The 12,270-nt window shown below is 40.0% G+C and overlaps 2 protein-coding genes across 7 annotated transcripts in view; one reads left to right on the forward strand and one right to left on the reverse strand.

Moving 5' to 3' along the window:
- Positions 1 to 500: 500 nt before the first annotated feature.
- RWDD4 (RWD domain containing 4) lies at positions 501 to 11,029 on the reverse strand. 3 transcript variants are annotated; one of them, XM_043546039.1, is made up of 9 exons: positions 10,827 to 11,024; positions 10,377 to 10,501; positions 9,476 to 9,556; positions 7,333 to 7,442; positions 7,085 to 7,229; positions 4,045 to 4,162; positions 3,554 to 3,603; positions 3,397 to 3,399; positions 501 to 2,086 (listed from the first exon to the last, which is right to left on the reverse strand). In XM_043546039.1, the coding sequence occupies exons 3-9, from the start codon at positions 9,554 to 9,556 to the stop codon at positions 2,054 to 2,056; spliced, it is 540 nt and encodes a 179-aa protein (XP_043401974.1). In that variant the 5' UTR covers positions 10,377 to 10,501; positions 10,827 to 11,024; the 3' UTR covers positions 501 to 2,053. The 3 variants fall into 3 exon arrangements, with proteins under 3 accessions (XP_043401974.1, XP_037753527.1, XP_037753528.1); XM_037897599.2 differs by lacking the exon at positions 10,377 to 10,501 and having other exon boundaries at positions 10,827 to 11,028; XM_037897600.2 differs by lacking the exons at positions 9,476 to 9,556; positions 10,377 to 10,501 and having other exon boundaries at positions 10,827 to 11,029.
- Positions 11,030 to 11,135: 106 nt separating this feature from the next.
- Positions 11,136 to 12,270, forward strand: part of TRAPPC11 (trafficking protein particle complex subunit 11) — a 45,970-nt gene continuing 44,835 nt past the window's right edge. Inside the window, exon 1 of one of the 4 annotated variants that reach the window (XM_037897596.2) lies at positions 11,136 to 11,332. The gene's annotated coding sequence lies outside the window, so the exon portion shown is untranslated. Of the gene's footprint in view, positions 11,402 to 12,270 lie in introns of all 4 variants that reach the window. The other 3 variants (XM_037897595.2, XM_043546037.1, XM_037897597.2) reach the window with 3 other exon arrangements.

Consider the following 12,270-nt stretch of genomic DNA (forward strand, 5'->3'; position numbering starts at 1 on the left):
TTTATAAGCCCTCTAGTGGCATATCAATAACCTATACCTTCCAATAATCAAACAAGCCCATTGGCTGAAAATGTAAAGTTAATTTATGCTACTGTCTTTACAGGGGACCTCTCTAGTACTTGGCTGCTCAGACGCATGACTCAGTCCAAGTCTTCTAGAGGCACCCAGTCTGCATCCTTAACACTAAATGCTGTGATTATTACATGCAACAGGGTACTCTTTTTAAATGAGCTGTGGTTGCTGCATGCATACTTTGAGCATGACATGCAGCTCAGCAAATGTGTATCTAATTGCTGCACACCCAAAAGCGTGACAGACCGAGTCCCAAAGAAGGGAACTGCAACAATTATCCTGAAAAGTATACAGTGCACCTACTGAAGAAAAAGGAATTCTCTTGACAACTTTAAGAATCTTTCTTCATAATGAGAGAAATTTGATGCAAACCTAAATATACAACTATATGCATAACAGGCATTATGCAAGAAAAGCCTCACACCATGGCAGATAAATAGCATTTATTAAGATCAAAATCTCAAATATTAAATGACATTAAGGCATTTAGTATTCAGTTACCGTTTATAGTACAGTAAAGAGGATTTTTTTCTTTGATACAAGACCACAAACCTGTACAAAAAATGTTTTCCAACATGGGAGAGTGGCTTGTTTTTTTCCCCAATGTCCCGTAATTCATACAATAAAATCCACATGGTAAACTACTGATTATCCAATGGAAAAAGCCAACAAGTCATAACATTCAGAAAGTCACTATCAGTAGGACAGCTCCACGCAAACACCGTGATCTCCTGTAAAGATATACACGAGGAGGACTACAACAGACGCACACTGGGCTGAACTGAGAACACTTACTGGTATTGTAACCACTTGTTCTTTCACTTTGAATTTGTCTAGACTAGGTGTGTGGTCCTTTTTGCACTATCATTTACAAGTGTCACGTGTTGCTACCTTCTCTACCCTTAACTTTGAGCTAGTTAGTCAAAATCAGAGCCAGAAACTTACTCTGATTTCAGGCAATAGTGTTACTAGCAAGCCTATAGAAACTCAGCTGCATCACCACCACATGCAGACTGTTTAACTCGAGTTAAAACAGGACCAAAAGCTTCAGGCTTTGTCTCCACTAGCACTTCTGCTGGTAAAACTTTTGTTGGTCAGGGATGTGGAATAAAACCCAAACCCCTGACCAACATAAGTTTTACCAACAAAAGCACCGGTGTGGACAGCGCTATGTCTGTGGGACGCTCTCCTGCCAACATAGCTACCGCTGCTCGTTGGGGGTGAGTTAATTATGCCAGCGGGAGAGCTCTCTCCCATCATCATAGAGTGGCTATGCTCTTACAGCAGTGCAGCAGCAGTACAGCTGTGCAGCTGTAAGGTCAATAGTGTAGACATAGCTCTCTCCTGGCGACAAAGAGCAGCTACACTGCTTACCTTACAACAGCGCGGTTGTAGCAGCACAGCCATACCGTTGTAAGGTGTGCAGTGTAGACATAGCCTAGGTCTAGACAAATCCTTTGATATAATTATGTTATGTTCCCTTTCTGCATTTGTAGAGGAACAAATCAAGAAGGCTTTATTTAAAGGGGAGTTTATTTTAAATGAACTATGCTGTCAAGTGATTAACCACTTTTAATATTTTTATTCCATTGGAATGAGAACTTCAGGAAATGGTCACAATATCAGAGGATTCACTAACAGAATTTTACTATATTCTTACTGTAGAGTAAAACAATATAAATTAACACTGCATATTTCACTATTCTTTTCAGCATTCGACAGTTAGAAACCAAATAGGCTTTCTAAAAGTTCAATATAGAAAAGTCGCACTTATCTTCCCTTTAAGGCAAGTTTTTGTTTGTGAAGAAAAATGTAATACCAGAATAATCTCTGGATAAACATCTGTGCTCACGTTTAATAGTTAGGAAATTGTCCTTTCATAAAATGTTCCACTCTGACAAGAGGAAAAAGCTATTAAGAGAAAGATGTTGACCCAAATTGCACTGTATTAAAAGGTGAAGTTTCCATGTATCAAAGTCCATTATTCATCATCTTTAGAACCCGTTTTGCTTAACTATAAAAGACAAAGAAAAAATGTTCAGACACATTGCAATTATTAGGAATTAGGAATTATATTTCTATTTTACACTACATACAGGCTTATTCAGTTAGCACAAACTCATCAACCTAATGCATCAAAAAGTTCAAATGACTCATAAAACTAATCGTTTATAGCTTTTATACATTTGACTCATTGTCATCTGAATTTAAGACTCTGCTTTCCCATTTTTATGAACTATTTTACATCCAAAACAGTATATTCTACAGTTAATCTTAGAACCAGTGTAGTTAATCTTAGAACCAGTTTAAGCTTCATTAAAGACATTAGGTGAAGTTATGAATGTTTCCATTTAATAAGAAAAGGCTGATACCAGTCCACAAACACATTTTGGAAAGTCAAACAGATTCAGTTCTTAAAAGTATCCCACACATTTCTGCAACAAATTGTCATGAGTGGATTATTTAGAGTTTAAAAACCTTGATAGGGCCCATTTGCTGTAGTTTCAACACTATGCTCGGATGTATGCTGACAATAGGTCATACCAGTGTTCAATCAAATATGTTTTGTTATAAAGTAGAACTTGTTAAAAATAGCAATGTTAATTTATATTCCGCAGAAGAATGGTGGAAATGGCCAATGGAGGAACTAACAGACTAATGGCAAACGGAGGAACTAACAGATCAATATTGTCTGTTTCCTTGTACTCCCCATTCTGCCTGTATCCATCTGTCTCTTGTCTTATAGTTAGATTATAAGCTCTTTGGGGCAGGGACTATCTTTTTTTTGTTCTGTTAGTACATCCCCTAGCACAGTGGGATTCTGATCCTAGGTGCTCCAGTAGTACAAATCAATAATTGATATTGATTAGGCCGGGGAAAAGTTCTTTGTGGGGAGAGGAAGACAGAAGGTGCAGGCATGCAGGAGACAATGTGGGGCTACTGCTTAGGAGAAACGCAGTTGCTGAAGTGGCTCCTTGCTTCTATTTATCCAGGTCTCTGAAAATCCTGGCTGCATCCCTATTAGTTGCCCATGTGAAGTCAGCACATTCAGCGCATTCTGGAATTCACAGCTAAATTACATACTGAAAGTTCTCACCTCAAAAACTTCATTTGAATGCTCAAAAGATAAACTCTGAGTTTAAAGGAGGAATGTAAGACAGTTAATGCTTTCACATGGGATATATCTTAAGTTTCAGAAGAAATATGTATTTTTAAAGTCTTATAAGGGATTATCCTTAGGCTCTATAGCGAAATGGGTAACCATAATCACTAATTCTTGCAGATTTTTTTTTAAAACGATTTCTAAAACTTGAAAATACTTACATGCTGGATGTATACAGAAAATCATCAGAGACCACAGTCAAATCCAAATGTTGTTAGGAAGAAAAGCAAAAAGACAGATTAAATATAATTTATCATTACATCTGCAGAAAAACAATGTTCTTATGCAATAATTTCACAGTTGTAACAGTCATGTTACCTTAATTACATCCACCCAGTTCCATCCTCGAGGAAGCTCCCCTTTGTGATCTATAGAAGAAGCAGTGTTTATTTTCAGCTCTCAGACTACAACAGCTAGACTCTAGCAAGATGTCATATCTTTAAAAGCTGAACTCTCATATTACTGGTCTGGCCAACACAATATCCAACAAGAGAATGCCTGGAAAGCAAGGAACTCGCAGTCCTAACTTGAGGCAGGTGTAGTGTGCAACTCTGCAAACTTCCCCAGTCAGGAATTGAGGTGAATAAGCAGAGCTAACTGCCATATCACTGCTATGCCAGTCAGTTTCTGCTTCAGGCTGCTGTCACTGGTGAAAAATTGTTTGGTAGCTTTATGAGCTGAGCAAGTGAAAACTGGGGTGAGACCCAATTCATTCTCACTCATGACCCAAGTTGTATTTGAACCTGTCTTTGAAGGTACAAAACTATCCCGAACACACTGTACCATTTTCAAGACTATATTGCACAAACCTGTTTTGTCTGCTAGCTTTCGTTTCTGGGTTTTGGACAACTGCTCCTTTTTGTGACTTTTCTTACTTGATGGAGCTACTTCATGAGTTCCAATTGAGATGTTATTGCCTACAGATGTCTGAGAAATATAAAAAGTATAATTTAAATGCCTCTCCAACAGTGACTGAGCTGGCAGTTGATATCTAGGTATCACCCTGATGGGTAAATTCCAAATGTTTGATTTCTTATCGAGACCTCCCAAATGTTTTAAATTACATTAGTACTGAAAGATACCTGTGCTTTATCACACAACAACCATGATCATAGTTCTCAGCAATAATTTAAAAGTAGTACTAATATTTCTTAGGTGCTTACTGTGGTAGCTAGATTAATTACTTCCATAACCCCTGCAACTGCATATGTCCTGACTACTGCTTAGTGGGGATAGAAGTGGTTCCCTGTTGGTGTTGCCAGTACCACTCACCAGTTTAAAAGATCAGTGAAATGAGTTAGAAGTGTGGATCGGACTCCCTACATGCTCATACAATTCTTTATTCACAGCACAAATATACAATGCCACAAGGGCTATTTATAATGCTGCTTGTATAGTAGAGCCAAAATGGAAAGGCAGAGAGAGAGAGTCCACAGAAGGAACCTGTGTGATTGTAGCATTGAAAGACAGTATGACTGTACAATCATTTCCAAGGAAGGTTTCAGTAATGTGTTTGAGCAAAACACTGTCACTTTAAGCAGAGCTAAAATTCCAGTTTCAAAGTCAAACATGAACTAACTCTGCAAAAACTAACTTTTTCAACTAACTTGGTCAGTTTATTTTCAAACTGAGGGCAGGTCTACACTTAAAACACTGCATCGGCACAGCTATACTGATGCAACACTTTAATGAAGATGTTCTATCCTGATGGGAGAGAGCTCTTCCATCTGCACAGTAATCCACCTTCCCGAGAGGCGATAGCAATGTTGATGGGAGAAGCTCTTTCTCTGACACAGCACTGTCTATCCCGGAAGTTAGGTCGGTATAACTGTGTCACTTGGAGTGTGGATTTTTCACACCCTTGAGTAACTTAGTTATACCAATTCAAGGCTCTGTCTACACTGGCACCCCACTGAATGGCAAAAGTTTTAATGACTGAAAGCTCCGGTGTGGGAGCTGCACTCCAGGCAATGAAGCTACTACCCCTTGTTAGGAGGTGGTTTTATTTTGTCGGTGACTACACAACGCACCTTACAGTGTTACAGCGGCAGAGCCGCGCCGTTGTAAGTTGAGCAGTGTAAACACAGGGCTTGTCTACACTACCGGCCAGATCGATGGACAGCAATTGATCCAGCGGGGGTTGATTTATCATGTCTAGTATAGACGTGATAAATCAACTGCCGATCGCTCTAGCATCGACTCCAGTACTACACCTCAACGAGAAGGGCAAGGGGAATCGACAGGAGTCACACCACAGTGAAGACACCGTGGTAAGTAGATCTAAGTATGTCTCCTTCCACTACATTATTCACATAGCTGAAGTTGCTTAACTTAGATCGATCCCCATCCCCATAGTATAGACCAGCCCTTAGTCTGTAGTGTAGACCTTAGAGTTTGAACTCTGTTAAATTCAAGGCTCTTGGGATGCCTAAAAACAAAGGCCCTTTGTTTGTTTTCAAAAAAGAGTACATTTACTGCTCATCAAAAAGAAAACAGATTGACAGTCATGGTGTGTGAAAACTCTTATTAACACACACAAAAAAACCCTCAGGTACAGTACAGGACAAAAGCACCATTTAGTTCTCATGCCCATTTGATCCTTGGCCTCTTCAGTAAGGTGGATAAAAGATCTGAATTACTTCCAGAAGGTGGTAGTTGTATTTCCAATATTGACACTTGTCCAAAAGGAACCATCATGAGACCACCAATTCGCTATATTCTGGCCACTACTAAAGTATGTGGATTTAAATCTAGTCATCTAGCAGCTAAGGTTCAATATCTTATAACGAATACCATTAGCCACTCGTCCCAATCTCAAACCTTTCCTACCTACATTTAGCTTCTTGCTTTCCCAGGCTCTCTACAGAGAAAAACTACATCAATGGGGGCCCAAAACTAGAGGCTTCTCTAATACAAAAGAGAATAACAGCGAGCATGGAAAATTTGAATAGGAGGCTGGATAACATGAAGGATAAAGCTTCAAATTTTTCTGGCTCAAGTGGAAGCTCTCAGGAGTCAGAATACCTATGACAGGATAATTCTAATGTAGTTCTGAACAAAAATTATAGATGAAGCAGATAAAAAGTGGTGCATAAGTGCTTTCTAGAAACACTTTCATCAAGTTTCTCACTCCAGGTGAAATGCTGCTTTAATAGATCGGGTTAAAAGTGAAGGTCCCCACTCAAGCCACCTTGACGGAATCACTTTGAGCAGAGTTAATGTGCTTGGCATGTGCTTCATGTTCTAAACTACTGAGCCATTTAAAGTAGAATCAAGAAGTGTCATCTAACAAAATTTAATATTTTTATTTCCATCACTAAATAATTTCATTGATTGGTTGTGTCTGCTATTCCTTCCCTCACTCTTCTCGTCAAATATTTAATTGTTCAGAGCACAAGCATAGCTTATCCATTCTAGAGACTTTCTTCATGCTGCAAGTCAAAACCCACATCGGCTCTCATTAACTGTGTCTTGAACTAGTTCTGCAGTCACCATTGGATATAAATTGGCTGTGTTAGATTAGGGAGTGTTTCTAATCACTGCTTCTCTCTCATTTCTCTTCCAGAAACTTTTTGGTAAGGTGGCTGAACACTAAATAAACTTCCAGGTTACAGCCACAGAGCTGTGCTACACTTCCTTTCATCTACTTTTTTCTAGCCACTATCTTGGTGACATAGCATACTGGCTTGCACCTCACAGACATGCTCCAGAAGTTTTCTGTAGCAATGTGAGGTGTTTAAATATATAGTAAATAAACATTCTATTCCCTTTGTTGTATTAAAAAAAGTTCATATTTAGAGAAACTATTTATAAAACTAAAATAGATCAAAACGCAAGTTATAGACTTACCACAATATGAACGGGTTGATTTTCCATGAACAATTCTTTATTATCTTTGGCATATTCAAAAAGTGTGTATGTCATGGCAGTTCCAAGATTAACTTCAACTTCTTCCATTAATTTATCCAATATACTTTGTTTTATAGCTAAAGATCTAAAAGAGACCATAAAATCGAATTACAGGCCCAAAGAATTCAAGAATTTTGTAAGAGAAAGACCACATGTAAAACGAAAGAGGAAGTAACTGAAATACTTACATGGTGTTGTTGAAGAAAGCATTCATGGATATGTTTGGAGCTGTCTGTGGGTATGTTTCTGGCCATGAAATTTCTATTAGGAAGGCTTTGGGATCGCCATTTTCACCTATCTGAAAGGAGGTAAAACACTTTAAAATGGGAAGCCTCAGTCTGTTATCAAACCTTAGAGACAAGGTGGGTGAGGTAATGTCTTTTTATTGCACCAACTTCTGTTGATGAGAGAGACAAGCTTTCCAACTGACACAGAAGCTCTTCCCCTCAGAACTGAAAAAGAGCTTCTGTGTAGGTCAAAAGCTTGTCTCTCTCATCAACAGAAGTTGGTGCAATAAAAGATATTACCTCACCTACGTTGTCTCTCTAATATCCTGGGACCAACAAAGATACAAAAACACTGCATCAAACCTTAGTGTCGTTTAGTATGTGAATCTTTCATTTGACTTTATTTACCCAGGTTATTTTTAAGGCTATGGCTATTCACAATAACCAACCATCAAACTATGCTTGAAAAAACATTACTGATAGTCATTTTAAATTTAGATATACAACAGTATAACCTGTACTCCTCAAACTTTTGACAAAACTCAATAGATGTTTAAAATTTCTATAAAAAGGCTTGTGCAAATTTAAATATTTTCTGTCAGTGTTTGCAATCCAAATATTTTAGCATTCTGCATGAGAACCAAAAAATGAAACCTGCTTTCTCTTCACTGTCTAATCTAAATAAAAACCAAGCAGCATAATGATGGGGAAAAAACATATGTTTTAGTGACCTTTGATGTCATAAGTAATGGGTAAGATTTTTAAGACTTATTAAATTGCAATAATTGTCTCTAGGGATGGGAGGCAATAAAGACAAACTAACAAGCCAGCTAATAAAAATTGTTCATCTAAGCTCATCATACTCAGGGAACTCCTAAGGGAAAGCCTTGTCCACATTTAAAGCTTGCATTACTTTAACTAAAGGTGTCATTTAAAACAGATTTCATTAAACCTGCATAAATCCTTCTGTGGCCACTTATTTCAGTTTCTGTGGTGTATTCCTATACATGCTTCCACTGGGGTTTTCGCTGGCCTAACTATATTGATTTTAAAAGCACTAAGTAAAAGTGTGAAAGTTTTTTTTTTTTTCTTGTGGACAAGGCCTATTCTTTTCAGGGCATGCTGCAAGGCTAACTCTGGCTTTGTTGGATCTATGTGGAAGGATCAAGAGAAGGGGCAGAAAAGATTATGTAAAGAGGATTGTGAGCAGTAGGAACCTAATATACTCAATATTAAATATAGTTTATATTTACATTGACTCAGTTTCAAATTTCTTCATAGTAAGCTTTTCGGGAGTGATGTGTTGCATGTTGCCACTATTTGAGAAATCTTTGTCATGTCTTCTTTTGGTCTTATTTTATAATTAACTAATCAATGTGCTGGGCAGTACACTAACTATGTTCAAGAGAACAGCAGACTAATCCTTTCAACTCTATTCCACTGACTTTCTACCTAACGAAAAGTATAGCCAGATCCGATGCTGTCAGATTATTCTTTCTATTATAATGGATTGGTTTTCTTTGCCTTTCAGTAAAGATTCAGCAACATTATTGCATTCACTTGACACTTTCAGTTTTGAAAGTTACACAAGATTTTTTTTTAAATGTCATGATCTATTTTCAATATACCTTGTGTGTCATAATAATTAGTGAAGGACCCAAACCTGCAAACACTTACAGACATACTTAACTATACTCTTGTGAGAAAAGTCAGCAGGACTATTCATGTGAGTAAAATGAAAGAAATGTGTTTGCAGGACTGGAGCACAAGTTATTTACTTAGTCCATCTGTATTAGTTCCCTACAAGTTCAATTACAGTTGTTCAGGTTTTTTCATGACAAATTATACTTTACTTATTCCACTATTACTACTGATGATTGCTATTGTGATGTTTGCTTCTGTTCAAAAAGGTAACTATCATTACATTTAAGTTTCTCATGGCAAGTTATTTTGAAATTATGTAAAAAGGTACTTAGTGCCTTTATTGCTAAGTAGTTTCAAGAAATACCACCTGTTTCAAGAAAATGCTTTGTAATGGACAATGTGCAGAATAACTTTAAATGAATGATGTATTACATCTAATTAAAGCTTCATGTGGTCTTACCCTATACTGAAAGGAAACAGGACTAAGTTCTTTGAAACACTCATCTCCTTCATAAATAGAACGTAATGCTTCTAGCTCCATCTGAAAAGAACAGATGGAGAAAAAGGTTAGCAATTTCAATCCGATACTGAACTTTGTATAAACAGATGAGCGTCAGCAAAATATACAGAAATCCACATTTTGTTTTTCATTAAAAAAATAAACAAATTAAAATTTAGGCAATAATTGGTCTAGATATCTTGTCTGATAGTTCAATAATCCTATTTTAGGTTAGTGGAATGTGAGTTCAGCAAACCTGGCATGCTAGTCTGAATTCAATTTACTTTCTACAAACCCATTGCCCATCTTGGCACATTTTACTGAACTCTAGAAGCCTGCTTTTTAAAAAAACAAAACTTTATTCTTAACTTCCCCAAGAAAATACCAAACATCTGTTTCAAGAATGTTTCCATCCTCCCCATATTACTTTCTACAAAACTACAAGAAAGGGATTTTATAAGTGAGAAGGGCCTAGAATATCTATTAACCCCCAAGTAACTATCACAGAATGACAGGTTTCAGAGTAGCAGCCGTGTTAGTCTGTATTTGCAAAAAGAAAAGGAGTACTAGTGGCACCTTAGAGACTAACCAATTTATTTGAGCATAAGCTTTTGTGAGCTACAGTACTCCTTTTCTTATCACAGAATGACTTTCTACAGGGTATTTGCCATTAACAAAATATAACATACTGTTGGCTGAATTAATACGATCACATATGATACGTACATTGCATATGATCAATGTATTAAAATATTTTTAAGAATTTACCAAGTACAAAGATAACTATACAGGACTATGCCACCCAAGAAACAATTGGATTGATGTAGCATTCAGTTAAAAGTGCAAGTGCTCTGAAGCTGACCTGAAGTCTCCCAGACAGACTCTTTGTATAAAAAAGAGTAAGGAAAAAGTGCACGCCAGAACGCTTTAGGTTACTAGTAGAGGACGCCGTCGGCTGACTCTTCTTGGAGCGTGTTAGCTAAAACTCTGGGAGGAGACAGGTGTGGTTTCTGCTAACGTTACTGATTTATTTTTGCATCATCTTTCCAAGTTAGGTTTTAAAAACGAGCCCGGGATCCCGGGAGGAGCGGTCAGCGCCGCGATGGGCCGAGCAGGGCGGGCCGGAGACCTCGGCGCCCGGGATCGCGGGGCGAGCAGATCGCGGAGCGAGGGGGCAGCCTGCGTCCCGCAACAGCCCCCGCGTTCCCGGGCCAGGCAGGGCGGGCAACAGCCCCAGAGACAACCCCCCACCCCGAGCGCGGTGAGGCTGAGCGGCAGCTGCCGCCACGGAGAAGCGGGGTCGGTGTCTCACCTCCTGGTCCTCGTTCGCCGCCATGGCCCCGGGCCGGCAGCCCCCGCCTCAGCCTCAGCCCAGGGATTCTCACAGAGTGCAGCAACCGGTACCCGACCGAGAAACCACACGCGAACACAGCGCGCATGCGCAGTCGACCGTCACCACGACCCTCACTGGCTCCCCTAGCCACGCCGGGGCTGCTGTGTTGACTACCTATCTTGCGCTATGATTGGGCTCTCTTCCATAGCGTCATCACTCCCGCTCATCAATTGGCTAAATTTTGTGGCCGAGCCTCTTTTCTCTGTCTCTCATTGGCTCCTACGACGGTTCTCGAGACCCAATGTTTGACGTTGTCGTTGAGCAGGCAACGCTGATTGGTGGAATGGACTGTCACTCCTATCCCCATGCTCTTGCTTCCGGAGGCGAATCTCAATCTCTGTTACTGCTCAGTAGTTGGTCGCCGGCCTCTGCTGCGGGCGGCGCCGCTGGGTAGGGGCCCGCGGAGAGCTCGCTCCCTGGAGGTGGTAGGACGGAGCCGCTGCTGGCCGCGCCGGCGGCTGTTTACTGTGTGGCTGCCCGGCCGGCGGGGCAAGGTCCGGGGCGGGCAGGGGAAGAGGGTTGAGGCGGGTCGTCGTGGGTCGGGCGCTGGTGGTGGGTCAGAGGCGGTGGAGGGGCTGCCCATGGGAACTGGGTAGGGGCTGGGGCTGGGTGGGGGCGGGCGACTAGCGGTAGGGGCTGAGCCTGGTCTTTGAGGCGGGGAGGTTAGGACTTGGTGCTCCTGGTTATCCTGCTCATCACTCGCTCTCTGAGCTTTTGGCACATAATGCTAGGTTTCAAGAAACGCTTTGTCCCTTCCCGCCCCCGCATATGTCCGTTACGGGCAGGTTGGGCTATACCTGGGGTCAAGCTCCACTGCCCAAAAAACACACTTTTCCTTCAGTGAAAACATGATTCCTTAATATAATTTATATAAATTAAACAACAATCTGTACTGTTGTTCTATTTCTATTTTTCCCAATGCACTATGTCTATAGACATCATGCTTTTCAGAGCAGGGACCATCTTTGTGTGTGTATATATAATCCTATTATATTTTCCACTCCATTCATCTGGTGAAGTGGATTTTAGCCCACGAAAACTTATGCCCAAATAAATTTGTTAGTCTCTAAGGTGCCCCAAGGACTCCTTGTTGTTTTTGCATCAAACATGAGGGTGCTAAAAATGACAATTTTCAGAGTAACAGCCGTGTTAGTCTGTATTCGCAAAAAGAAAAGGAGTACTTGTGGCACCTTAGAGACTAACCAATTTATTTGAGCATAAGCTTTCGTGAGCTACAGCTCGCTTCATCGGATGCAATGACAATGCCACAGTGAGGAAGAACATGCTTCTTGCTATATATAGTACGTGGCTGATGCAAACCTTGTTTAAGCAGGCTGCTTTTTCTAGTAATAACGGATATAAG

The sequence above is a fragment of the Chelonia mydas genome, chromosome 4, assembly GCF_015237465.2.
Source record: "Chelonia mydas isolate rCheMyd1 chromosome 4, rCheMyd1.pri.v2, whole genome shotgun sequence".
Classification (NCBI taxonomy): Eukaryota; Metazoa; Chordata; order Testudines; family Cheloniidae; genus Chelonia; species Chelonia mydas.

What these genes read in the sequence shown, in the direction of transcription:
- RWDD4 (XM_037897599.2), bottom strand. Translation starts at nt 10,850, where the DNA reads ATGGCGGCGAACGAGGACCAGGAG. An exon ending in GCTTTCTTCAACAACACCAT is followed by an intron (nt 7,230 to 7,332) that starts GTAAGTATTTCA and finishes GGTCTCTTTTAG; the next exon opens with ATCTTTAGCTATAAAACAAA. An exon ending in ATCAACCCGTTCATATTGTG is followed by an intron (nt 4,163 to 7,084) that starts GTAAGTCTATAA and finishes TATATTTCTCAG; the next exon opens with ACATCTGTAGGCAATAACAT.